Source organism: Crocuta crocuta, unplaced genomic scaffold (genome assembly GCF_008692635.1).
Source record: "Crocuta crocuta isolate KB4526 unplaced genomic scaffold, BGI_CrCroc_1.0 scaffold477, whole genome shotgun sequence".
NCBI lineage: Eukaryota > Metazoa > Chordata > Mammalia > Carnivora > Hyaenidae > Crocuta > Crocuta crocuta.
The window spans coordinates 1,368,175-1,395,347 of record NW_027530193.1 but is presented as its reverse complement, the minus strand read 5'-3'; the positions used below and the strand labels follow the sequence as shown (position 1 = coordinate 1,395,347).

Sequence of the window (27,173 nt, the reverse complement as noted above, 5' to 3'; positions counted from 1 at the left end):
CCTAAGCGAAAGTCGGACGCTTAACCGACTAAGCCACCCAGGCGCCCCTAAATAAAATATTTTTAAATATTTTTTAAAAATATTTTTAAATAAAAAGGAGATCAGGTTCTGAAACGTGGCAATACACTGGAGTCACCTAGGGGCTATGTGGGTTCCATACTCTCAGATTCTGATTTAATTAGTCTTGGGTAAAGCCTGGGCATTGGGATTTCTTTATAGTTCCCCAAGAGGATTCTAATGTCCCACCAAGATTGGTAAGTGCTGCCCTAATGAAAGACCTTGAACTCCCTTCCTAGAATGGTTTCTTTCCAATTCTAGGGAAGAATGGGTTCTCCCAGGATATGGAGAATGTCATATCAATTGAGGATTCACAAAATGGTACCATGGAGCAGAATTGACCCATGAGCTCATTGCCTGAGGGTGAATCCTTGTTGGGGAGTGTACATATCAAACCAGTGTGTGTTGCATCCGTGAACACTGAGATCCCATGTGTCCACAGCCAAATAATGGGTGAGGATGTGGGTATACACACATGCGTATACACACATGAGGAGGTATATACACATATGTTTGATAAATCACTTCATGTGATAACCAGAGCCAGATAGGAAAGGAGTTAAAATAACAAGTGATTTAGTAAAATATGTCCATCTTTTGATTACTCATGGATACTGAAGATTGTTTAAATACCTTTTTCCTAGTTATAAAAAAATGATACTTGTTCTTTGTCGTTTAAATTACACTAAAAATAATTAGAATATAAAAATCACTTGAAATTCCATCACACAGGAAAATTACTACAAATATAGTGGTAAACAACTTTCTAATCATCATTGGACGGGTTTATCGTTATATTATACATTAACAGGACCATTCTGGATCTTGTCTTCTTTCATTTGATTTTTGTTCAACAAAATTAAGGACCTCTCTCCGTGTTGATGCATATAGATCAGCACTATTCTTATCAATGACTGCATGTAATCCCTCAATCCCCTGTTGGTAAATATTTATTTTTTTCCCCAAAGTATGGTTGTTTGCAATTATAAACAAGGCTACACCAAATAGCTTGAGTCAAGTAATGAGAAGCTGTAGCATGCAGAGCCTGGGATTTGAAATTGGAAATGGCTTCAAACTCTAGGCCTCAACTGCTAGGTTTTATGATTTTTGGAAGATGACCAAACATCACTGAGCCTCCGTTTTTTCATTTGTGGAGGAGGGACAGTAATATCTACTCCATAAGGTCATTTAGATCATGCAACATATGGCAAGCACTTAGCAGGGGGCTTAGATGGCGTAGAAGACGTGCTTCTAAAAGAAAAATACTTATATCACTCCTTTAAAAGGACACCTAAGTGACAGTCCCTGTCCCTCCTCACCCCTGCAGCCTATTTCAGCCAAGAGTCTTCCCAGGAACTGGTCGAAACCCAGCCTGCCCTGTGCCAGTTACACCGAGTCTCGGGCCCCTGCCAAGCCTCCTTCAACCGCTACTTCTACAACCCCAGAACCAGTAGATGTGAGCCCTTTGTCTATGGCGGCTGTCAGGGCAATGCCAACAATTTTCAGTCTGAAGAGACCTGTCAGAGGGTCTGCAAAGCCCTGTGGTGAGTCCTCTTATAGAAACAGGGGAAGCAGTGCTGGTGATCAGGTGGTGGTGCTCGTGGGAAGGGAGGTAGTACAGTGTGGACTGTGGTGGCGATGCCGTGGTGATGTTACCATGGGGGGTGAGGATGTCGGGAGCGACCAGGATGTGTCATGAAGAGGCACTGGCACCAGTGGGAGTGGAGGTGCCAGGGTAGAGACAGCAAGGCTGTGGCTGAAGGCGGTATGGATGGCAAAGACGGAAGCGGTATTGGTGAATACAGTTAGACCTTTTCATGTTAGTGGTGGTGCTGCCCAGGGAAGGCAGCAATGTAACCTTCACAGGGGATGACAGGGTGGACAGAGATGATGAAGGCGAGGGTGGCAGTGATCAGGGCGGGAAGTGAGAGAGCTGAGGGGGTCCCTGGGAGGGTGGCTGTTGAAGGGGGTGGGTAAGGGGTCCGGCTCTGGCCCTAGGCCACCAAAAGGCAGGCCAACAAGGAAACTGACTATTCTATTACAGGGAAGATGTAAAGAGTCATTGAAGACCATGCCTGCATCCTCTGAGCCTTGACTGAAAGCTGGCCAGGCCTCCCTTCCTGTGTTCAGACCCTGCTTGGAACCCATCCCGTAGCCCTCTGGGCTTAGGTCAGTAAAGCATTCCAAGTTGGTGTGGCCTGAGGCTTTCTTACAAGGGTGTTGGGCCTGTCCCCACAAACCGCCCACAGCCACCTCAGCAAGCACAGTGGTCAAACCTGCCTATTCCCTCAGCCCCATTGTCCTGTGCCCTTAGAAGAAGGATGAGGACAAAGGACACACACTCCGTATCACCAGGGGGTCCTTCTCATGGAGGCCAGACTGAATGCAAATCTGGGGACCTTGGTGTCTGTCCCCAGACCCTGGCACCTGCTCTTTGCTGCCTGGGGCTCTACTACTGGCTCTACTTCTACTCCTCCTGTTAAACGGGAGTCATGTCCTAGAGCATGGAAAGAGCTAGAAACTCAGGGAAGCTTGGTCAGCCAGGTGGGAATTTCTCCCCATGCAGAGGGGATCTTGGGGAAAAAATGAGGATTTTATATATTCTTTTAATTGTGGTAAAATATATACAACATAAAATTCAGCATCTTACCCATCTCTAAGGGTACAATGTAGTAGCCTGAAGTATACTCACTGATGCGCAAGAGTCAGGACCATCCATCTCCAGAACGTTTTCATCTTCCTCGACTGAAATTTTATGCCCATTAGAACGAACACTTCCCCACTTCCTCACGGCGCCTCCTGAGTCTGTGAATGGACTGCTCTCCGTGCCTCCTGCAAGAGGGACTCTACAGCATTGGTCATTGTGGCTGTGACCAGCTCACAGCGTTTAGCATCGTATTGTCAAGGTTCATCCCTGCTGCAGCCTCTGTCAGGAGCTCTTTGCTTTTTAAGACTAAATAATACTCTGTTGCTACATACTTTCTGGAATGCCGGATGGCGTCTGCCCTGACTATCGCTGCTCTTCCCCATGCCCTCTCCTGCTGTCCCCCCTTCCTGGAGAGGAAAACAGCTGCCTGGGACCAAACAGCAATACTAGAATCCAGGACCTGGGATGCCCAGACTAGACCCCTGTGCTTGGTGGTCTCATTCATGTCCTTGGTGTGATCTTCCCAAATGCATATAAATAAGATATATTTGAGAGAAAGGACACATTTCCCCCTCTGTTTCCCCATTCTCTTTCATGTTCTTCACTGCCTGAGAGATTGAGCTCTAGAAGATTAATCAAGGATAGACTTTGACTGGTATATGAAATTCTGTCTTTGCTCTGAACCTTACACATTTTAAAAATTATGACTATTAAAAACAATTTTAAAGTAAAAAAAATATATATCTATACACACACACACACACACACACACAACTAAAGAATTTAATCAGTTGCTCAGATCAAGCCATGAGATGGGACAATAAGAACTGAGCATTGGGGCTCCTGGATGGCTCGGCTGGTGAAGTATCCAACTCTTGATTTCAGCTCAGGTCATGATCTCAAGTTTTTGAGATTGAGCCCCGTGGAGAGTTCCACACTGACAGTGCAGAGCCTCCTTCGGATTCTCTCTCCCTCTCTCTCCCTGCCCCTCCCTGTGTGCATTCTCAGAATAGAATAGAATAGAATAGAATAGAATAGAATAGAATAGAATAGAATAGAATAGAATAGAATAGAATAGAATGAACGAACTGAGCATCTGTTTTGTGCAGGTCATAACTAACCATCCTTCTCTTCTCTCCCAGAAAAATGAACGAACCCTTCCTTCCCTGGGCTTCCTGGATCAGAGCACTTATTCCAAAGTGTTTTAAGTGTGTTTATTTATCTCTGTCTCTAGGCTGTGAGCAGGGCAGGGACTACGTGGAACATGGAATGTATGTTTTATAAAGGACTTAACAGATAGTAAGCAGTTACCAGCAAGCACTGAAAGAATGAAGAATTAGTGACTTAATTCTTGAACTCATGGATTAGCAGCATCCACCCCATGTCCAATCCAACAGTCAGTCCTGGGGCTCTACCTGCAGAGTTTATCCCAAACTCAACTACTCCACCTCTGCTGCTACCAACCCAGCTTCTTCTTCTTGATACTCTATCACCTCCTCACTGGCTTCCCTCCCAGGGTCCACTCTTACCTCCTATAGTCTTGCCACACAGCAGCCCGAGTTTTAAACATCACATATTCTGCTAGCACATGCTAGTTTTCCCATTGGATGGTAGATTCAGAGGCCCTTACTGCACCAGAATACGTGCATAAATATGTAAACGATACACAGAAAGGTCCATGAATTGACCAATGATGAGAGTATCATGAAGCAAAAATTATTAACCCAATTCTGTAAGTCAGAAGGCCAAAAAAACACATAAGCAAATAAGTAAGTGCAAAGCCGAGTCTGTTACTCCTCAGCTTCCCTTCACATGTAGAATAAAACCTAGAGTCTGTCTACAGGGGCTGCTTCCTCCCGGCCCCTGCCAACCTTTCTAAACTCACCCCCTGCCATCCCCCATCCCCAGCCCTAACTACTCAGACTTCCCTGTTTCGCAAACATACTAAGCAAGCGCCTGCCACAGGGCACTTGCACTGGCTCTTCCATAGGATTTCATGTGACTTCCTCCTTCACTTTGTTTGGGTCCCCGATCATTCATCACCTTCTTAGAGGTCTCAACCATCCCTTTCATGTTCCCCCTGCTTCCCTTTTTTTCAAGGACATAGTGCTACTTGGGATTACACTGTATACTCATTAATATAGCCAAGCTTTTGTCTGTCTCCCTGGCTAAACGGTAAGCACAAGGAGGGGATTTCCTGCCTTGTTCACTGCTACATCCCTAGTTCCTAGAAAAGTGCTGGGCACAGGACAGATACCAGACATGTATTTGTTGAGTAAGTGGACAGATGGTAATAGAAGTGACAGGTCAGAGAGTGGGTGAGTGGGTGAGTGAATGAATGAATGACCAGGCTCAGATGAAGATATGATCAGTGTGGAAGTGGGAATGGTCAGGAAAGGCTTCATGGAAGGAGCTCTAGTTCTGGGACAGAGTCCAGGAGGGATGAAAAGGAAGAGCATGAGCTGAGAGGCAGGGAAGCCAGAAAATGCAAGGCTGGTTGACTCTGCCTCCTTCTCCCACTTCCCAGCGGCCCTTGCTCGGGGTAGGGGCTCTGCCTCTCAGCCCAGTTCTTAGCGTGTGAACAACACACCGGTCCCACTGCAGGTCATGAAGGCTGAGACTCACCCACCTCCCCCGATCCTGGCATTGGGGGTCGGGGGCCAGGTTCTGGGTGCCCTGCTGCTCCTCCCTGAGCCCTCAAGCGCATGGCAGGTGGGCCAGAAAGCTCCCCAGGACAGCTGTTGCCAAGCTTGCCTGACCCTCAAGACAGCTCTGTCTCCCAGCCTTCTTCAGAGAGGACGATCCCTGCTGGCTGTGCCTGATAGGCGGGCAGGGACTGGGTGTCTGTGAATAACAGTAACAGTTGGTCTGTCCCTGGTGTTGAAGGAAGACTGGGAAGGAGACTAGTTCTGCTAGCACTTCTGCTTCTGCAAATCTCCTTCATCTACTCACTCACTGCACTTTACCCAGGGAAGCCCTCAGAGGACACGGGTTCCCTTCTCTCTACTCCCCAGAGCGATCCCCAGGGCAGCTCCACCACACAGCCCCAGCCGTGTGAGGGGAAACACACCTCACACTGCCCGGGGGCCCCGACTGACCTGGCCTTGAGCACCTCTGGCCCTTCCCGCCAGATGCCACTGCCTCGTGCCAACCCTCTTGGAGAAGGCCATGGCCAGGCGTACACTTGAGAACCCCTGAAATGTGTACCTGGAAATGCCCAGGCCCTGAGTGCACGGGTAAGGGAAGACTCTCCTGGTGCCGGCACAGCAAGAATTTCACGTTCAGAACCCAGATGTTTGGGGGACCTGGCTTGCTTAGCAGCAAAATTACCGCGAGATTCATACATTTGTTCATTCATTCAGCCAATTCTTGGAATGCAAATCGCATGCCAGGCTGTTCCAGACACTGCAGCTATGAGACAAAACCTTTGTCCTTATGGAGCTTAATTACTAAGAAACAAGATAAGTAAGACACGTTGCACGTTGATGGCGGTGAGAGCCACAGAGGAAAACACAACGGCAAAGCGGGGAGGGGGTAGCTGGGGCAGCGCTTTAGATAGATAGGCATGGCCAGTTAGCCATCACCACAGTGCCCTAGTGGGGGTGGTGAAAAGGGAGCTGGCTTCTGGATTCACTTTGAAGGTAGAGTAGAGTTGTTCACTGGGCACACATGACTCGTGAGGGAAGAATCAAGGAGCCTCCAAGGTTTTTGGCCTGGGCAACCGGGAACATGAGAGGTGCCGTTAACAGAGATGAGCTGACCATGGATGCGCATGTTGGGGGTAGTGGGCTGGAGGATCGGAAGCTTGGCTTGGGAGATACTAAATCTGAGATGCCCTAAATCTGAGACGTCTTAAGCACAGACGGCGGGGAGGCCGTCGGGGAAGTGGATCTGGAGTTCAGGGAGGAGCAGGGTGTCCTCCGTGCACGGATTACGTAGGACATGGTCGTGGAGGTGGTTCCGAGTGCTGACCCGGCTAGGGGTGCAAAGACAGCCAGGCCACAACTCCCTGCTGACGTGGCCAGCAGCTGGCTCCCTGCAGCCAGGACACCAGCTTCGGACACCCACCCACTGCATTCACACCCCGCTTTATTTACTGCTTGGAAGAAAAACTCAAGGGAAAGCATCTTGAACAAGGTGCTTCTGCCCATGGTCTTAATTAGCTCATCACCTTCCTACGCACACACCTGCACATACATCACTCGTACATTCTGGGGGCTCCTGGAAAACCCTCAGAAGCAACCTAAACAGCCCCATCTATGTTGGCTGTACAGACATCACCAGTACCATTGTGCTAAAGACTCAGCACTCATACTTGTGGGGTTTCTGGGTGCCCCTTGCCCTTCCCACCCCTACCCTTGAACCCCAGATCCCCGGCCAGAATAGCCTGCACCAATTCATTCATACATGCTGACTGAGTACTTTCCTATCCTGAGTTGGATCAGGTCCAGATGGAAGACAGTCCCTGTGCCTTCAGGAAACTTACAGTTTAATGGAAGTCAAAGAAAAAGAACAGCCGGGATGATAAGGAACCTGCCAAAGTTAAGCCCAAGGAGCTCTGGGAGCAGAGGGAAGGGGGCACCTACAGCAGCCTGGTGTACCAGGGAAGACTTCCTGGAGGAAGCACATCTCCTCTGGTTTTGTTAAGAGTGAAGCAGGCAGTAGAGGAGCGTGTGTGGTTGGGGGAACAGGGCATTCTAAGCCAAAACACTACGATGAGAGAGCCGGGGAAGGAACAGGCTGACTGCAAATACCGACACAACTAATGCCGAGTTGCCGGAGGGAGAGACAGAAGAGGGGGGGAAGGGGACAGAGGGCGAATCTGCCTAAGGATCTGCTACAGGAACCCAGGGTTATGGAACCAGAAGGGGAGGTGGGCAGGGGCAGGCCTCTGGATCCAGTGGGCCTGACTCCAAAGCCCGTGGGAGGCCTAAGGGCCACCCACGACACACGCTCGTGAAGAGCCCGACAGAAATGCAAAGGCTGGGCTACACTCAGACCCACTGACTTCACAGGATCTGGACCCCAGGAGTCTGCACTATTTTCACAAGCATCTCAAGTGATCCCAATGCACAACACGGTTAGAAAACCAACACACAGAGCACCCCCACCTCTCCAGCCCTACCCCCGGTGACAGGGGACTGGTTCTCGGGGGCCCCTGGAAGGCAGAGGGTGATTCACGGTCATGGTCGTGCTTATATCAACACTCCCGGCCAAACCCAGGGAGTTCTGGGAATCACAGAGGAGGGCAGTAAGGAAGCAAGAGAAGAAGGAATTTTCAGCAGGAGGTGGAGGAGCTTTGTTTGTTGGAGTTTTGGGGGGCAGGGTAGGAAGTCTGATGCAGGTGCCCAGCAAAAGGCCCTAGACCCCTCTTCCTGAGCCTCAAGAACAGGAGGCCAAGAACTAGGAAAGCCACTTTTTATTCCACAACCAGTTAATTCCAGCTATCACACAGTGAAAGGAGTTCCTCAGCATGCCCCGTTATCTAGGTCAGTACTGTCCCAGAACTTTCTGCAGTGGCTGAAATGTTTGTCCACACTCTCCAATACAGGAGCCACTAACCACTTCTGGCTACTGAGCACCGGAAACGTGGCCGGTACAGCAGAGAGAATGAGTTTTTCATTTAAATTAATTTAAATTCAAATGTCGCATCTGGCTCACGGCTACTGAACTGGAGAGGGCACTCCAGGGCCTGGCCTCATCCCGAGCCAACTCTGGAGAGAACTCGCGGCTCCCCGGCGATTAGCAGCAGCCCCACCGTGAGGAGGGCAAATCTCAGAGCGGCGGCACGCCCCGGGCACGCCGGATAAGGTTAGCCAGCCGCTTGGCCAGGCCGCCCGTGCTGGGCTCCTCGATGTGGAAGGTTCGGGTGAGGAGGTTGTAGAAGGAGCCGTAGCACACAGCCACCACGGTGCACGTGAGGCAGATGACGTTGTAGGGCATGCTGAAGTCCGGCGTGGGCAGGCTCACCAGCAGCGGCTCCGTGTAGAGGCGCACAAAGTAGCTAGAGCTATCGGACACCGGGTACCTGGGGGTCAGGAAGGAGGGCTGAGGCAGGCTGAGGCTGCTCCACCCCGTCTCACCCCACCCCCACCTTTGGCTGCACTGGGCCCACGCGCAGCGGGCAGGGTTTGCAAAGCTTTCTTCGCCTCAAAACCTTTGGGACAGAAGACATCTCGGGTCAACAGAGAAACACGTAAGGCAGCACGGAAGCCTGATCGAAGGAGAGCGGCCCTGTGCTGAGGTGAGGAAAGCGGCCCGGCCTGCCCTGGGCTGCCTCTTCCTCAGCCTCGAGGCTGACTCCTCAGAGAAGCCCTCCTGGATAACCCACTAGAGTGCCCCCGAGCACGACCCCCGACCCCATTACTCTAGACCAGAGTCTCCCCCCAGCCTGTCGCCAGGAGCAGGGCAGGGGCACGTGTGCCCAGTGCTCTCTGAAGCACTGGCACCTGATGGGCACTCGGGAAATAGTCGTCAAGAGAATCCGTGAGAAGCGCAGGCTAGAACCACAGCTCTCCTCACCTAGTTCCTCTTCTGGAAGCACTTCAGAATCGTTTCACGGAATCAGAACAAATATTAAAGGCCGCCAGGAGTTTTACTGGGACGGACTTAACTCTGCACGTCGCTTTGGAAGAGACAACAGCAGCCCTGGGCGGGCCGGCAGGAACCCAATGGCCCAGGCGGACGCCCGCCCCGAAGCAGGCGGCTGAGGTCATACTTACAGGGACTTGAACAGGGGGCTCTCTTCCCAGTCCACGGGCTTGGCTGCCACCGTGCTGGGCACGAGGGCACTGATGACAGACGGGCTGTGGAGACGCAGAGAGGCATTCTGTGTGCGTGTCCCCCCCACCGCGGGAGAGCAGCACAGCGGGGGGCCAGGAGGCTGCGGGGGGTATTGGGGGGGGAGCCCACCTGACGTAGAAGCCGTGGTTGGGGTCCGGGGTATACTCGGTCCACTTGAGCAGCGCCCGCTCAAACTGAATGGAGACTTTGGTGGCCGAGTTGGCCGGCAGCTGAATCAGCATCTCCAGGAGGTGTGGCTGCAGCCGGTCCTGCGCGGGCTGGTAGTGGACGTAACCTGGGGACAGGCAAGGGTCATCCACACCTGTCTCCTGGGGTCGGACTACCTGCACCCTTGTCCCTACCTATCAAGGCCTTAGGCTCTGGATCGCGGAAGCCAGGCAGGCTCAGCGAGGGAAGCGGGGTCCTAGAAAAGGGAAAAGATGTTTCCAGGGCCGCTGTCCCACGTTCCATCTAGTCAATCCTCACGTCACCAAAACCGGGGCGCCAGACCAAAACCGGGGCGCCAAGCACCAGATGCCTGATGCGATGATGCAGCAGGAAGTTCACAGAACCGCAAGTGTCTTGGCCAAAATGTGGAACCTGAATCTAATCAAGGGTCTGTATCTAACCACCAGCACGCAAGAAACATAAGGGAGGGAGGAACATGTTAAACATAGGCACAAAGACAGACTGAGGATGTAGAACATTCCATACAACAAATGACCAAATTTCTCCAACAAAGAGAGTTAGGGAAGAAAAGTGGGAACTGTTATAGATTAAGAGAGACTTAAGAGCAAACACTGCAATGCAAAACGTTAATAATGGGGAAACTGAGGGCGGGAGGAGAGGGAGCACATGGGAACTCTGTGCTTTCTGCTCAGTTTTTCTCTCAACCTAAAACTGCTCTAAGAAAAGGAAATCTATTAATTAAAAAGAGAGAGAGAAACGAGAGCATATCAAGCAAATGCAATGTGAGGACCCTGTTTAGATTCTAACCCAAATAAATCAATTTTAAAAGTGTTATTTTTAAGACCACTGGGGGAAACAGGAGTGCCAAGGATAGGTGGTATTTTCTAGAAGCCCTTTCCCTGTTACAGATGTATACTGAAGCACTTAGAGGTGGATGCGGTGTCTAGGATCTGTTTTAAGATACTCCAGCAGAAATATAACAAAACCAAGAAACGAAGTAAGGGCGGAGATCACAAGCAAGGGGATCTGGAGGCCACGGGCGCTGTGTGACAGGCACACGTCACGCTCGCTGCTCCATCTGCGTGTGCGTTTGATGCTTTCCAGAGCAAAAGGTTAAGAAACAAAACAGAAAAGCCTACAAAACACAGAGGTGGGATGTTTGAAGAAGAGATTCTGAAGGTGGTATATACGGTGATGTGAAAGAGAAGTAAAACCACCCCAGGCTGAAAGCCGTGGGCAACGAGAGGGGCTTGGGGACGTGCCTGAGTCCTGTGTGGTAGGTGTCCCCCCCACTCGGTGCTATGCCTGCCACCTAGCGGAAAGCGCGCAGCAAATAGGAACTCCTCTTCGAAATGGGAAATATAAATACGTTTTTGAAACTACACTTCTTCACCCCTCCCAGGGAGGCAAAACCCGTCTATTCTAGCTTCATCTTTTTTTGTTTCCTACGCAGTTTCTCCTGCTGCTAACCCGTCCTTTGCCGCAAGCCTGCGAATCAGCACAAAAGGACGTGTCCAGGGCACCAAGGAGGAGGGGCAAGTAAGTGCCAAAGATGAGGAAACGGCTGCCCTTGTGAAGCCCTGTTGAGAATCAGCAGTACGGCATGTTGGGATTATTTCTATGGCATAAATTACTTCCGTATCTGGCCCGGCGAGGCGACCCTTTCCACGTTCCACACTCTTCCAAACTGTGCCAGTGCAGTGTTTACGAGACATTTGAGGAATGACCTGGAGAAATGACGGTTTGGGGGAACCCGGGGGGGAGCAAGCAGGGGCCGGGGGAGTGGCGGGGGGCCAGGGCCAGGACTCAGCTCTCACTTGGTTTGTTGTCCTTGCCCTTGGAGGTGATGGTGAGGGTGTGCACGTACAGCCGCAGGTACCAGGGCACGGTGTCCAGCAGCAGCACGGGGAAGGCCCGGTACGGGTGCGTGTTGTACAGGAGCGTGTTCAGCTCCCCGTTCTGCAGCCCGTAGCCGCTCACGTAGCGCTGCGCGTGCAGGAAGGGCACTGGAGGGGTCTCTGCACAGGGGAGTCCACGGTTAAGGGCTTGTGAAGGCAACGGTCACTCCTCACGCCCGCTCCCCTGGCCTCGTTCGGTCTCGAAGCCAGGTGGCAGCAGGGAAGAGCTCTTGCATCAGAACCGGGAAACCTGCATTCCGGAATCATCCCCGTCTTCCCCAGCCCACAGCATGTCAGAAACTCTAAGTACTTATAGGTGCCGAGCTTTGTGCCCCTTCCAACCCAAACCAGCTGCCCTTGTGACAGTCTGTCCGTTTCCTTGGTAACACTGAATGCAACCACAAGTAATTAATTGTTTCAGGTCTGCCTCAATCAACAGACATAATGTTCCTCAAATGCAGGGTGTCTTAGGTCTCCAGAAAACATTTGCTGACTGAATGGACGAACTGTGTTTTACATTAATTATGTCATCTACTCTGCTCTGTTATTAATTATGTCCCCATTTTCCAGATGAGGCAGCTAAGTTTAGGAACCTGCCCAAGGTCACAGAGCTTAGAAGATGGAGTTAAATCAGAACAGTGACCTGAGGGGCTTCTGGGTGGCTCAGTCGGTTAAGCGTCTAACTTCGGCTCAGGTCATGATCTCGTAGTTCATGAGTTCGAGCCCCACATTGGGCTCTGTGCTGACAGCTCGGAGCCTGGAGCCTGATTTGGATTCTGTGTCTCCCTCTATCTCTCTGCCCCTCCCCCACTTGCACTTCCTCTCTCTCCCTCTCTCAAAAATAAATAAACATTAAAAAAAAAAAAAAAAAGAACAGCGACTTGGGACCTGGGTCTAAACACAAGCCTTGTATCCACGGTGAAAGGAAGGACTGGAGTCTTCCCCAAGGGGAAATCTCTGCAGCCCACTGTGCCTGGCAGCCCGTCCGCACCCACCGCTCTCTGGGGGGCTCTTCCACTTGAGCTGGAGGTTGAGGTTACGGGAGTTGTTGATCACGGCCGTGTCCAGCAAGTCGTAGACGGCATAGGTCTTCCGGGCACCTAAGACGACGTCCTGGTAGGTGGTGGGCGGGGGCGGGTTCACCTCCAATGTCTCATTTTCCTGGGGGCACAGGGGCAGGGCTGAGAAGAGAGCAAAGGCGCAGGCCGGCCTTGGGCAGAGGGGGGCGGGTGTGACTGCAGACACTGGTACCTGGTTGTAGCCGGTGATGTCCACGTAGACTCGGCTCTCTGAAGCCAGGGGGCAGGGCTCCGTCAGGGTTCGGGAGAACATTCGAAAGAGGGACCAGTCTGAGGAGCAGAGGGCAGGGTTGAGCGGGGGGTGGGGGAAGGCCTCGTGTGGCCAGACGAGGCGCAGGACCAGTGCCGGTGGGGAGCGATAATGATAATGGCAATGGTAATGATGCAGCTTACCTTTCTTCCCCTGTCCTGTGATGAAGGCATCAAACACAACAGAGAGGGTCTGCCTCAGCTCCCAGGAGATGCTGGTGCAGCGTGCATTCTACCACAAGGGCCAGACGGCGGCAGTGAGGACGCATCACTCCCCGCCCCCGGCCACACACGCGCAGCCTTGGGGACTCCTACCCGGATCCAATTCCTTGTCTAGCACGTATCTTCCCACCCATCAGTTTCCTACTGTTCGCTACTGAGCACTTGACCCTGTGCCAGCGGCATTCTGTACCAGTCGGGGGAACCGCCACCGACACCTGTAGGAACTGATACTACTATTATTCTCCTTTGACAGAGGAGGAAACCGGGCTCAGGGGAACGAAATGATTTGCTCAGGGTCATGCCCAGAGTGGCTGAGCTGGCAGTTGCACACACAGCTATTGTTCTCAACCACTGTGCTCTGTGACCAAGACGTACTGGACACTTGCCAGGCAGCCACTCGGTTTCCTTGGTGTGTGGCCAATGCCCCAAATCATCATCATCACGCCTAAGGCTTACTACTGGCTCAGCCTGAGACAGGCGCTAGGCTCCGGGCTTTACCTGCACGTTCCCTCGGGGCCCCTGGATGGCACCCCCACCCCCACTCCCCGTGACTTACCCCGCAAACAGGACGGATATGCACTGCCTGGGAGTGGTAGCTAGTGTGGAACAAGCGATCGGCCTTGAGCAGCACGGACAGGCCTGCCTGGAGGAAGCAGGAAGAGGGGACAGGTCAGCACCCTGCACAGTGGGATATCTGCACCGAACACAGCCTGGGGGGCAGGCAGTGAAGGGGCGCGCTCTCCAGGGCTCCCACGCACATTCGGGACGCTCCGGCCTCACCTTGGAGCTGCAGGGCAAGAGCTTCTTCCACGGGGTGAGGTTCTCAGTGCAGACAACCTCTCGCGGCAGCACAGAGTAGCGCAGGAAATCGTGATCGGTGCCTGAGGGAGACTCAAGCTGTCTGGTGTGGGCTCTGGGGCCCAACTCTTCAGGACCCATACTCCAAAGTTGGCCCCCTCCTGCTCGCCATGCAAGTCTCCAGCACCGCCGCCCCAAAAGTCCCCGCTGGGGAGGGGCCCCCTCCTCTCCTTGGAAGGAGAAGGCAAGGCAGAGACCACACGGTCCCAGGAAGCCTTCCTCCGGGGCCTGAGCACCCAGGGGACTTATGACCCGGCCCAGCTGAGGAAGGTGGGAGCTGAGAGAGGACGCAGAGGCTCAGGCAAGAGGTAACAGAAAGAAGGAAAGGGGCTCAGGGCTAGCTCACCATTGGCCAGCCCCAGGGGTTTGAAGGAGGCAGTGGGCGTGACCGTGTTGGTGGAGTCAATGAAGTTCAGGGAGGCGCAGAAGATGCCTGAGAGCACGTTACTGAGCTCCTTCCAGGATGTATCCACGCTGGATGGAGACACAAAGCCACCTCCCGTCACAGGACTGCCTCTGCTCCTTCCCTCCAAGCCTGCGCTTGGCTGCCCAACCATTAGACTGACTAGCTGGCGGAGCTGCCACGGCCCCGCGGCCCTGCTCAGCCACCTCCTGGGTCTCGCGCTACCCACCTCTCCTTCCTCACTCTGGACATCCCTGCATCCCCACAGGTCTCTGTTCAGGTGACTCCTCCTCCTGCCTGGGAATGCCCTACTCACCCCTCTCTGCCCACCTTCAAGGAAGCCCCCTCCTCCAGGAAGGCTCTCCTGCTCTCCCCAACCATAGCCTCTTCCTGTGTTGCCCCCCATCCTCAGGGGCTGAGGTCACCCCACTGAACCAATGGAGGTGTGCCCAGCTGGGCGAAACTGCATATTTCCCTCTGAACGCCCTGGGCAGGAAAGTAAGCCCTGGTTCCACCCTCGGAGTGGGAAGTCTTAAGCTATACAGGCTCATTGAACGAGGGGAAACAACCATTCTAGGCCCCTACGAAAACATTAAGTTAAATTAGAAAGAGAAATACCACAACAGACTTGCTGTCTATGTTCACAACAGAACACATAAAGCGAAAATTCTCACCATCGGCTCAACATTATAGGCAATAATAAGCTGAGGGGAGACGGTGACAGCAAAGCAGACGGGACAACAGGCAAAGGAGCCAGTGTTCAGGCAAACGAGAAAGGCCTGGCAGACCTGGGAGCCACTGCTTGCTCCTTATCTGCTACTACCATGGTGTGGGCTTTTCAACAATCCTCTGCTCGGAGCTTTTCAATCACTCCAATTTTTTTTTTAATGTTTTATTTATTTCTGAGAGAGAGGGACAGCGTGAGCAGAGGAGGGTCAGAGAGAGAGGGGATACAGAATCTGAAACAGGCTCCAGGCTCTGAGCTGGCTGTCAGCACAGAGCCCGACACGGGGCTCAAACCCACGAACAGTGAGATCATGACCTGAGCTGAAGTTGGACGCTTAACCAACTGAGCCACCCAGGTGCCCCTCAATCACTCCAGTTCTTAAGCCTCAAGTAAAGATTGCAAACTCAGAAGCCGGAAAGCTCTATCCAAGCCATGGTCATGTTTCATTTGGTGTGCACGCTGGCCCAGGTAGCATTTCTTAAATTTTGAAATTACTGATATTTAAGTTTGCCAATTTTCACACTAAAATCCAGGTTTCTGGCATCCCTGGAAAATAAGAATCTCTGGCGACAGCAGGCAACAATGTTCCCCCGTGGCAACAATCTACTGGGGTGGAATGGCAGCTGGTCTCTCAAGCCCTCTAGCCGCAGTCCCCACCCCGCTCTATTATCCCCCCCCTTTTTTAAATCCTACTTGTGTTGATTTCTCACAGTGGGATTAAGAGGAAATAGTCAGCACTCCCTAAACCTTAGACCTGTCCCTCTCCCAAACAGAAGCAGCTCCTCTAACACCAAGATCTGGGATCTCGTATGCCAGTTCTAGCCCGCACAAATGTTTTGTTTCGCCCTCCTGGGATGATGATGATGATGATGATGACGACGACGATGATAGTGAATGTCTTTTAAAAGGTTATTCAGTTTGGGGCACCTGGGTGGCTCAGTCGGTTAAGCGTCCGACTTCGGCTCAGGTCATTATTTCGCCATTCAGAGTTCGAGCCCTGCGTTGGGCCCTGAAGCCCATTTCAGACTCTGTGTGTGTCTCTCTCTGTCCCTCCCCTGTTCTCTTCTCTCTCTCTCTCTCAAAAATAAACATTAAAAAAATAAATAAGTAAAAGGTTATCCAGTTTGCCACAGTCTTCTACTGCCTTACATCCAAGTAAGCTTCGATTCTTTGTTACCTGCCTCTGTAGATACATGCATGTGCTACCTCGTGGGAATATTAGGGGAAGTAAGAAAATACCAAAGTGAAGAATGCCACTCGGTGGTAATATCATTTCTTACTTCCAATGCCAGCTTCACCCCCCATGGAACTGCTGTCCCCAAGAGCAGTGTCAGGATGACAACACCCGCGGCTGCCACATCCCCTCTATGGCCTGCAACAGGCCTCAAGGTGGGCACTCACTCAGTGACAGTGTCTTGGAACCAGACCCAGAGCTCTGCACCTGATGGCGCTTGCAGGAAAGGTGGCCCCCAGTATCGAGTCCTCCAAAAGCCTTGCGTGAATGACAAGTGCAGCTCTCGTAGAGAATATTTGGAGATCAGCTGCCCCAGGGCCTTGGGAAATAACCTATAATGAGACACTGGAAAGGGGGAGCAAGGTGAGTGACCATCCTGCAGCACAGGTTCTCAGCCACCCCCAAAGAACAGACCCCAGGCTCTGGGGCCAGAGATCTGAATGCCAGACCAAAGTGTCATTTACTAGTGCTGTGATCTTGACCAAGTGCCTTTACCTCTACATCTCCAACAAGTTCCTCACAATCGCTCACGGAACTTAGCACTGTGCCTAGCACCGAGGACAAATAGGTAACGGCCAATAACATCATCGCCAGTGTTGTCGACGCAGGGTTCTAAGTAAAGGGTTGGAGTGGCAGCCTGGACCGGCGTCAAGAGCACCTGGACTAGGAGTCAGGAGGAGTCACTGCCCCTCTCCAGGCCTCAGTTTCACCACCGGTAAAATGGGGTTCTTCTATAACTCTCCCACCTTCCCCCAAAGAGCTAGTTTGTGGAGCCCCAAGTCCAGGGCCCAGAAACCCCTCCCAGGTTCTAAGCCCCGCCCCCAAAGCTTGCCTCTACCCACCTTCCCAGCAGGTGCCACAGATACCTTTCCAGTCTCACCCTCTTACCTTCTTCCCGCTGCAGCTCCGAATCCCAGCGCGTGCGGAACTGGAACGTGGCGGCTACGTCCCCAGAAGGCAGCGGGGTGATAACGAGCTCCTCCCGCAGGCTGTCGCGTGGGGGCTCCGCATGGCTCCTGCCCACCGTTCCCAGGAGCAGCAGAACAAACAGGACCAGCGGCAAGGCCGCCGCCATGCCTGCGGCTGCTTCCGCCTCCCAGCGGTGCCCGCCCCCACGAGCGGCCGGCCTCCAATAGGAAGAGCGTATGAGAAGTGACTTCCGGTGCCGTCCCGGAAGCCGGGGTGAAATTACCAGAGAGACGGCCTAGCTAGGTCCTTCGTGGCTGGTGTGTCTAAGGGCGCGCGGTAGGGCTCTAAGGGCCACGGGCATTTGGCCTGACGGGGGTGGGGGTGAGGGGTCTGAATGGATGATCCCCTACTTTGCGATATTCTTACCCATTAGAATTTGCTTAATAATACCGAGTGCCGCCACTGCCGCAGTGCCTATGTGATAGTTGAGGACCCAGACTGAAAAGGTTACTTTTGCTAGGTCACATGGCAGGGCTCGTGCTTCTGGTGCCTCCATTTGCTCAATCCTAAGCCTGATGCCGAGCTTTCATGTAAAACCCCCGAATGACTGTCCCCCTTATTATGATAAACGTTAAACATAGAGCAAAGTCGAAAAAATGAACGCCTGTTAATGAACATGTATTTCCCCATCACCTAGAGTCCAGCATTGACATTTTACTCCACTTGCTTTATCACATATTGGTCTATAAATTCCTCAGTTCTTATGTTTTGGTACATTTCAAGGTAAATTGCAGACATAATTACACTTGCCCCCTAAATATTTCTGCATGCATGTCAGTAAATAAAGGTTAACATTTGTTGACATGTTTCGTTTGGTGTAAAATTTGCATACAATGAAATGCACAATCCAAGTGCACATTCACTGAGTCTGACAAGAGCATACACCTATCAAGATACAGAACATTCCTAAAACCCCAGAAAGTTGGGTAATGCCCCTTGCCAGTCAATCCCTGTCCCCTCCTACCTTCCAGAGGCAACCACTGTTTTGATTTTTCTCCACAAAATAGCTTAATCTGTTCTACCAGCTTATAAGTGAACCCATCATATAGTACGCATATTTTCTCGTGTAAGACTTCTTTCACAGGAAGAATGTTTCTGAGAACCATCCAAGTTCTTGCGTGTATCAGCAGATTCTTTTTATTGCTACATAGTATTAAATTATATGAATACACCTTCCTTTACCCTGATGATGAACACCTGAGCTCTTTCAAGACTTTAGTTATTATGAACTAGGTTGCTGTATAAATTACTCTGTAGACATGTGTTTATTTCCTTTGCTTAAATACTTAGGAGTGCTCAAGGAATAGGTAAATATTTCACTGTTTAAGAAACTGCCAGAGCTTTTAACAAAATGTTACATTTCATACTGGCACCAATAATATGTGAGAGTTCTGGTTGCTCCATATCCTGCCCAATGTTTGTTTTTAGTTTTTTGAACTTTTTCGCTTTAGCTACATGGTATATGTCTATCTTATTGTGGGTTTATTTTGCATTTCCCTGGTACATAATGATGCCGAGCATCTTTTCATATGCTTATTGGCCATACATCTGTTTTCTTTTGTGAAAAGTCTGTTAAAATATTTTTGCCCCCCCTCGTCGCCTCTCTTCTATTGGCTTATTTGCCTTTTTATTATTGCGTTGCAAAGTTCCAGTGTGAAAATTCATGCTTTGGTGTTTCCAGTTGCCCTATGAGAAACACATTCATGAAAGATTTTGCTCACAGTCGATTGGGGAAACTCATAACCATACTTCTACGAAGAGCCAAACTGGGTGTTGGACAGGTCTGCCAAGATATACCACAACCAACCAGAGAGGACGTGTCAAAAAGTGTCATTATGCCCTCATTCTGCTTACATCTAGTGTTCTTCTCCCACTAGACATGGAATAGAAGAAGGACCATGAGTTTAGATGCCAGACAGAGATGGGTTCAAATCCCCACACCAGCTTTTAACCCATATGAGCATGAGCGACCTCAGTGTCACTTTTCTTTTCACTATCCATTCTGTAAAATGGATAAACCTATTCTCAGGGTTGCTGTAAGAATTAGAAATTATGTGTGTGTAGGGTCTAGAATGTAGTAAGTGCTTAATATTTACTATCTTTTACTAAAACAACCTTTGATATAGGGTCTGTGGTCTCCATTTTACAGAAAAGAAAACTGAGGTACAGGAACTGAGATAATTGCCTAACATCACACTGAGTCATGAAGCCAGGACTAGAGTCCATACCATCAACCTCAAAAAAAAAAAAAAAAAGAGTAGCTGCTATGTTGTGATTATTTTACATTTCTATGCTTTGTCTCCACTTAAAATTGCCTGTCCGCATCATAAAAGACCCAGCCACCTCCAGGTGACTTATTTGCCCCCTCTCTGGTGTGCTTCAGTCCCCTGGGCACTTCTGCTACAGCCTGTTTCATATTTCCACTGTGTACGGTCATATCTGCTCCTGGAAGAGCTCTTGGTCACCTTAGTATTTGTTTCCTAATCAAGGAGGCTAGCACACAGTAGGCGCTCAATAATGTCTGAACAAACAAAACTCATAGCACAATCCCATAATGTCCCCATACTGCCGTGCTGTACAGTGTCAAGTTCTGTCCCTTCCTAGGGACTGCTACAGTGTACACCTTCCAGGGAATCTTCCCCGAAGCTGTGGTCCCTCCTATTTCCTCCACAGCATAGGGTCCTACAGCATAGGCCTGTCTTCTTCCCCTCCCCCCCAGAGTCTGTGACCAGTCTAGGCAATAGACAGAAGAAGCCACACTGTGGCTTGGAGACTGAAGGCTGGGCTGCTTGCCTCAGAGTTGGCTCCGAATCACCCTTTCCTCTCCAGGGGCACTGTGTGGCCTCAAAAAACCAGTCAGCTGGAGATGCCGGCTCTCAAGGCTAGCCAAGACCCTGTGGTTTGGCAGAAGAACAGATCATTGTCCAAGGAGGAAGTGGTCCTGGGGTCTCAGCTGACCCTAGGCTTTTCCAGGCACGGCTCAGCTCAGGCTCATAGCAGCTGAACTGAAGGCTCCCCATAGGCTTGCAAACAATTCTCTCTCTCCAGAAGGCTGGAGGCCCCTCTCCCCAGGCAGACTCCCTGCCTTAAGCCCCACAGATCTTAGCTTCCCGTGCCTGGAGTACTAAGAGATTTGTTGACATACTGACAGCAACCAAGCAAGTCTGGCTTCCCTTCATTTGCCTCGGAGGAGAGGAGGATGACCCTGGGAGCCGAGAAGCCCTGCAGAGCAGAGCCACGGAGCTCACCGGCTACAGCCCAGAAGGCTCAGCCACAGTCAGGCGGTGAACTTCGCTACTCCAGAGGAAGGGAGAGGGCACAAAGACAGAGACCGTGTCTTTTGTGTGCAGCAAAGTCCTAAGGAACCCAGAAAAACTGCGAAATTTACCAGGAGACTGAGTCCCGGCACAGTTTAATGAGCTCAACTTGGACACAGAGGCTTTTAGACAAAAGGAGTGCAAAACTCCCACAGGTTTCTCACCAGTGCTAGGAAAAGCACTTAAGAGCTGTCACTTACTGTGGCCTCCTGCAGGGGTGGAAGCAGGCTGGGATGACTGGAAGGCTGCAGGCCTGTCACTCACTCAGCCTGGGTGGCATAGAGAGCTTTGGGATTTGGGCTCCAGGTCACTGATCCCAGGGCTGGTGTTTGATGTATGAAAGGAGGTGAATGCTTTACTTTATCTTATTTTTTTCTGATGTGGGAAATGACTTGATGCCCCTTATGGCTGGGTGCTAGAACTCTCCTTTCTCCTTCCACTCCCCATCCCTCCCTGGACACACATAGCACCCACACACCGGTAGCTCCGTCTACTTATTTTCCCAGCCTAATCCTCTCCAAACCCCACACTTGGGGCTGAGTGCCTACCCAACATGACCTCTTGCAAGTCTCAAAAGCACCTCAAACTCAACATGTCCAAAACCAATTTTATGACCTTCTTCCCGAACCTGGTTCTCTCGGACACTCCCCATCCGGGGAAATAACACTCTACATCGTCAGGTTGGGAGAGGGAGAAACAATGGTGGCGCCCTTGAGACTTTCCTCTCTCACCTCCCTGTCAAAGCTTTTGGAACTTGTCTCCTACTAAACATCTCTTCATTCCCCTCACCTTTCTACATCCCGTCCACCTCCACCCGAGTCCACTGCCTGCAATGTAGCTGGCTGCCATCACCCCCTAGTTCGCAGGCATCCACTCCTCCAGTCAGCATTCCACAGGGGCCTGTCCCTCCCCCCCTCCCCCTTACTCTCCCTAATTGACTCCTTCTTATCCTTCAGGGCTCAGCTCAGATGCCACTTCCTCAAGGGAAATGCTCCATGAGTGCTCCCAACAGGCTGCTAAGTCCTTCCTAGCACTGGTCATAATTGCAACTTTACATTTGGGTCCCCCCCGCTAGACTAGGGACCCATAAAGGCAGCACTGTGTCTTTTCTTCTTCTTCTTTTTTTTTTTTTTGCCACTGTTATATTCCCTAGCTGTGCTCAGTGTCTTACATATGTTAAATATTGACATTTAACAAATATTTACTGAACAAATGTCATTTATTTGTTTATACCTTGCCCCAACCCAGTCGAGCTGATCATTATTACCATTATCTCTTGCATGGAGTATTGTGTTAGATATCTGCCCTGAGCCTCTCCTCCAATATATTCACTCCACTGCAGCCAGAATTACCTTTTTAACAAGCAAGTTCCACCACTTGTAACCCTTCATTACTGCTCATAAAGTTCAAATTCATTAACGTGACCTCTAACATGTAAATTGCTAGTTGCCAATCCAAAGCCTGTCTTCCGGTTCCTTAGTAACCTACCCCTGATTTTAACAAGACAGCAGCGTGCCCCTACTAGAGGATTCTCCTGGCCTCTCTCTCCAGTAGCCATGGTGCTTCTGAGAGGTTTGCAAGCTAGTACAAAAATCAGATGCACTGGAAATTCAGTGACTCGACAAGGTTACTGTCTTTCCAAAGGCCAGAATTTCCTTTCTTGTAGATAATGTCGTGTCCCTGTCTATAAAATATCTGTAAGTGAAACACTTCTCACGTTAGCAAGCTCTGGTCAGTGAGATGAAAGCGGACGCCACTGGACAGAACTCCCAAGAAGGCTCCCTGAAGTGGAAACAGACGGTAGGCTGTGCTTTGTCCACCCCCAGTTTCCTCTCCGTCGTTCTGCCTGCTTCAGGGACGTGATGGCTGGCGCTGAAGCAGCCATCTCAGACGTGAGCTATCAACGAGAATCCCAGCCACATGGCCGCTGGGGTGGCTGAGAAAAGAGCCAAAAAGGACTCAGGCGCCCAAGAGCTCTGGAGCAGCCATGTAGCCCTGTGCTTTGGACTTCTTTTATAGAAGGAAAGAAAATTGTATCTTAAGTCTCTGATCTTTTCCTAGCAGCCAAATTGAAACTCGATACAGGCTTCAAAGTATTTCATGACTAACCTATGTCAGTCCTACCTCTCCCTCCCTCTCATCCTCAAATTCCACAGTTCCGCCAAGCTGAACGCTTCAGTTCCTCGGAGCGGTGTCTCCCCATGTACGGTCTTCTCGAGCTGCTCTTTCTGCCTGGATTACAGCCCCCACTTGGCAAACTCCCACTCAGCCTCTGGATCTCAGCTTTAAAAATCAGCTCTTCAGTGACCATAGGAGCTATTTTCTGATACCAGACTCGTTCCTCATCATGCTACTTAGTACAGTGTGAACTGTGGTATTTACTTTTCTTCTCCAGAGACAGTGAACTCCATGAGGGCAGGGGTACAGCCTGTCTGGTTCAAAACTGTATTCCAAATGCCCGGCATAGGTATTCGATAAGTATTTCCTGAAGAGAGGGAGTACATGAGACATGGGGATACGGGGCTGGTTAGAGAACTGAAAAAATACAGTGGGCTTGCTATGTCTGCCGTGTGACAAATGAAGGGGGATGGTTGGTATATTATTATTTGTTTATTATCTATACCGTGACCTGTTCCCAAACAGGAGGTGAGGGAGCAGGGGTACCAAGCACGGGGAGCGCTGGCAGTTCACGTGCACTTAGAGCCACTGGTGTCGGGGGTCTATCAGAAGAATGCAGGACAGTCTGGGGAGGGAGGGGCGCTAGGAAAAGCAGTGGCATCTTGTCCTACGTCATCTTCCGTCTGCGCGCCTGTAAGCCCTGCCTCGGGAGTAAGCCAAACACTGGTGGGAGGGTCGCGGCGGGAAAGGTTAGCAATAAAGCAGGAGGGTTAATTCCCAGAGAGGCGCACCATCCCACCGTCCTCGCCTCCCCCTGCTGCCTGCTGCAAGTAGAGTCTGGTCTCCTCCGCAGGGCTCTGGCTGGGCCTAGCGTCCCCCGTGGGGAAGAGCCAGCTCGGTCAGTCTATCGATGGACGCCCACTGCTAGCTGCATGCTCCAGGCTCTGCCCCTCCATCGGCCCCATCCTCTTCCTCATCAGAATGTGCCAAGGGCGTGTCTGCTCCGCCGTCACTGGGATTTGGGCTGTGCAGGCTGGTGGAGTCATCAGAAGACGAGGAGGAGGTACGGGACGCGGTCCTGTCTGGCGTGGCCACTGGCAGGCTCAGCTCCTCTGGACAGTTGTCCGTCCCTGCCCGGAAAGAAGACTTGGTCAGCGCCACAAACAGGGCTTCGGGGGACTCTGAGAGGTGCCCGGGCCAGGAGGGGTGGAGCCCTGAGAGGGGCAGACGCCTCACCAGTCAACTGAGCCGGTCCGGCAGAGAGCCAGGTGTCCTGACTCCCAGGTCGCTTCATGTCACTGCGGCCCGTTTGGGCCCTGTAGTCTGCTCGAGCGAGTCAAGCGTGCAAGCTCCACCCACGCCCCTTACTTGATACTGGGTAGCTTTGGGCAAGTCATTTTCCCCCTCAAGGACTCTGAATCTTCTCTATAAAAATCTATAGATATGCATCTATATTCCAGAAGGGTTTTGACGATGAAATCAAACCCTTATTATAAAATGTCTGGCACATAGTAGGCCATCAGTAAATAGCAGCAGCTTTAAATAAGAGAATATCTGGGGGTGCCTGGGTGGCTTAGTCCATTAAGTGTCTGACTCTTGATCTCAGCTCAGGTCTCCACCTCAGAGTCATGAGTTCAAGCCCCGTGTTGGGCCCTGCATTAGGCATGAAGCCCACTTTAAAAAAAGAGACTATCTATCTTATAAGCTAAACACATGGGCTTTGGAATGAGACAGCCATGGTTTGAGCCCAGCTTTTCCACCTTCTGGCTGTGTGACAAGTTCTGAGTCTAATTTCCTCCTTTATAAAACCGGGATAATACCACCTGCCCTAATAGGATACTGTAAGAATTGAGCTAATTTGGCACAGAATTAGCAACTAAAAAAAAGTGCTCAATAAATATTCATAGGAAGATGACTAAAACAGCTTAAGTTGTGTAATATAAAAATTATATTTTATATTATTTTAATTACATGAATTAATTACATTAATTTCACAAATGTAAAATTAACAAACGCTAAGGGAGGGATTGGGGCATTCCCATAATTTTATTTACTTATTTTTTAAATAGTGTGTAGCACCCAACACATTTAAATGTTTGTTTACTTATTTTGACAGAGAGAGAGAGTGCGAGCACGTATGTGAGAGCTGGGGGAGAGGAGAGGGGATCCAAGCAGGCTCCTTGCTCACAGTGCCCAGCCCAATGCGGCGTTTGATCCCACAAACTGTGAGATCATGACCTGAGCCGAAATCAAGAGTCGGACGCCTTAACCGACAGCCACTCAGGCGCCCCTGCCCCAGAATTTTAGATTGAGGCTCTGTCACCCAGTTCCCCTCAGGGTCGACTTCCCTAAAATCAGAACAGACAGCTGTTTCGTTGGTAGAAATGCCCACTTCCAGCCCCTCCGTGTATACTTCCCCGGTCCCGCTTGCATCCTCATTTCAGAGCCTGACACCCGGTTCTGGCTAACTGGTGCCCCAGTCCCCAAAGCCAAGGGGCATACCAGATGTCTGGGGGGTTGGTGGAGGGTCTTCGCAAGGCAAGAACACATCTGCTCCATCTTGGTCCCCAAGGTCAATGAGTTCTACCTGTTCCAGTGCATCCACATTCACTTCCATGGAGGAGATGCTACCTATGGGGGCTGCAGATCAAGAAGGGGGCAGGTCAGAAGGATGCAGGCCAGAGCCCATAGGCTGGTCAGAGGTAATGTGTCAGGTCTAGAGGCAGAAGTTTCGAGGGCCAACAAAATGGGACAAGGCTTCCATGATTCAGGACCTACAAGACATGCCTCCCCTCCCCCACCCCAGTCCCTCTCCCCAGGACTCAGAGCTTACGTCTCTGCGACTCGAGATGCAGGTGGGACAAGGGGAAGACAAACTCTGTCTCCGGCTGTAAAATGTCCTCAAAGAATTTCTGCCGCTCCCGAAGGCGGAGCTGCTGGCGCTCCAGGGCTGCCCGAGGATTCGGGTCCATGTCAGCTCCTGGAAGGTGGAAGAGCACGTACAGCTATGAAGCTGAGAGGGAATACAGCGGGGGCCTGGGCTTGGGGAGCTCTGCTGCCGCTGGCATCGCAGCCGTGGGGCCTCCGGATACAGTCTGGACACCTCCGGACTTGGCTACCTCCTTCCCTTCCTCGAAACAAAGTCCGTCACCACAAACTTGAAGTCCCCTAGAGCGACAGCGCTGACCCTGGCTCCACAAAGGGGATGCTGGCTCCAGGCACGGCAAGAGAAGCTCCTCTGTGTTCAGGGAACAGGGCCAATGGCCAAGCCTCAGTATCATGCCCTTGTGAGAGGGACTGGTCCAGCCCAGGGGTGGGGGGGGTGCGCTGGTAATGGAGGCGGCTTCCCCTCAGAAGGCCAGGGAAGGGTGGGCTGGGGATCTCAGAGGGGAAAGCCATCTTCCTCTAGTGCTGCAACTCTGGTTCATGCCCGGCTTCAAAGCCCAGACAAAAGCTAAAGCACCTCCTCCCCGGCCTCCCCATACACCCCATCACAACCATCCACTCCAAACCCTGCTCTGAAGCCACAGAGCCGATTTCTAGACTTGGCTCTACCCCTAAGGAAATCATCTTTCCAGCCTTGGTCTCCCCATCTGAAAATGGCCTAATAGTCCTACCTGCCCCAAATAGGAGAGGCCGTGGGTGCAGGTGCCCTGTAAAACGCAAACCCCCCCCCCCCACTATACTATTTAGAGGTCGCCCATCTTTTTCTCTGCATTCCCCAGCTCGTTTATTTGAGCATCTTTCCTCTGATATATCTCAGTCTTACATCCCTACGAGTCAGAGTAGCAATTGGAAGGGCAGGGCCTGGGTCCAATTCAGGACCCCCGGACCCTCAGTGCGGAGGGCTTTCCAGAACACCAGAACTCTGGGCCAGCCCAGGCTCTACACATTCACTCCCATTCGCTCGTCTCCCTGCACCCATCACCGGAGGCAAGAGCATGAGGACCAGCTCGTCATCCTCTGCAGCCTGCCTCCCTCGACTCATCTGGAATCCGTGTCCGAGACCCTGGCCAGCTCCACAGGCGCTGCTGTGGGCTGCGAGGGGCCCAAACCCAAGTGGGCCAGCCAGGGCCAAAGGCAGTGTGCGGGGACCGGGTGGCCGCCGGCTGGCAGCGGGGGAGGGAGGCGCTGACGCCGATTCCTGGGAAAGGCTTTCCGAGCTGCCGCCCAGGTCACCGCGCTAAAAATACCCGGGGCCCCTGGGGCCGTCTGCTCCAGCGGCCGGGTGAAGGGGGGCGGGGGGAGACAGGGGAGGGAGAGAACTNGGGGGCGCCGGAGCCGGAGCCAGGGAAAGAAAAGGAGTTGTTTACGAGACGAAAGGTGCCAGGAGAAGGGAGACCAGGTCTGGGGAGCCCGGGGTGCCCGTGAAACGCAGAGCGCCATCCCGGTCTCCGCCCCACCGCCCCGGAGTCCGCAGGAG

The 27,173-nt window shown here is 51.6% G+C and overlaps 3 protein-coding genes across 4 annotated transcripts in view; 1 reads left to right on the top strand and 2 right to left on the bottom strand.

The window, feature by feature from the left end:
• The window catches only part of LOC144232455 (early lactation protein-like), a 3,001-nt gene extending 1,016 nt beyond the window's left edge, over nucleotides 1-1,985 (top strand). The window contains exons 2-3 of the mRNA XM_077765297.1: nucleotides 1,385-1,601; nucleotides 1,898-1,985. Of these exons, the coding sequence (XP_077621423.1) occupies nucleotides 1,385-1,601; nucleotides 1,898-1,985 (305 nt within the window). The remainder of the gene's footprint in view (nucleotides 1-1,384; nucleotides 1,602-1,897) is intronic.
• Nucleotides 1,986-8,108: 6,123 nt separating this feature from the next.
• Nucleotides 8,109-17,441, bottom strand: PIGT (phosphatidylinositol glycan anchor biosynthesis class T). The gene is made up of 12 exons (XM_077765290.1): nucleotides 17,235-17,441; nucleotides 16,514-16,691; nucleotides 14,329-14,456; nucleotides 13,905-14,005; nucleotides 13,681-13,767; nucleotides 13,047-13,134; nucleotides 12,826-12,923; nucleotides 12,570-12,735; nucleotides 11,494-11,694; nucleotides 9,617-9,782; nucleotides 9,427-9,510; nucleotides 8,109-8,732 (listed from the first exon to the last, which is right to left on the bottom strand). Exons 1-12 carry the CDS (start codon nucleotides 17,419-17,421, stop codon nucleotides 8,480-8,482), a joined length of 1,737 nt encoding a protein of 578 aa, XP_077621416.1. The 5' UTR covers nucleotides 17,422-17,441; the 3' UTR covers nucleotides 8,109-8,479.
• A 5,786-nt stretch (nucleotides 17,442-23,227) lies between these two features.
• The window catches only part of DBNDD2 (dysbindin domain containing 2), a 44,995-nt gene continuing 41,049 nt past the window's right edge, over nucleotides 23,228-27,173 (bottom strand). For both annotated transcript variants that reach the window (XM_077765288.1, XM_077765287.1), the window contains exons 2-4: nucleotides 25,584-25,730; nucleotides 25,253-25,390; nucleotides 23,228-23,880 (exon numbers count right to left, since the gene is read on the bottom strand). In XM_077765288.1, coding sequence (XP_077621414.1) covers nucleotides 23,675-23,880; nucleotides 25,253-25,390; nucleotides 25,584-25,722 — 483 coding nt within the window. In that variant the 5' untranslated portion in view covers nucleotides 25,723-25,730 and the 3' untranslated portion in view covers nucleotides 23,228-23,674. The remainder of the gene's footprint in view (nucleotides 23,881-25,252; nucleotides 25,391-25,583; nucleotides 25,731-27,173) is intronic.

Excerpts from the sequence above, each read along its gene's own strand:
- PIGT (XM_077765290.1), bottom strand. The coding sequence starts at position 17,421 with ATGGCGGCGGCCTTGCCGCTGGTCCTGTTTGTTCTGCTGCTCCTGGGA. Across the intron at positions 12,924-13,046 it reads CACAGGACAGGGGAAGAAAG|ACTGGTCCCTCTTTCGAATG; the intron begins GTAAGCTGCATC and ends TCTGCTCCTCAG. Across the intron at positions 11,695-12,569 it reads GAAGAGCCCCCCAGAGAGCG|AGACCCCTCCAGTGCCCTTC; the intron begins GTGGGTGCGGAC and ends TCCCCTGTGCAG.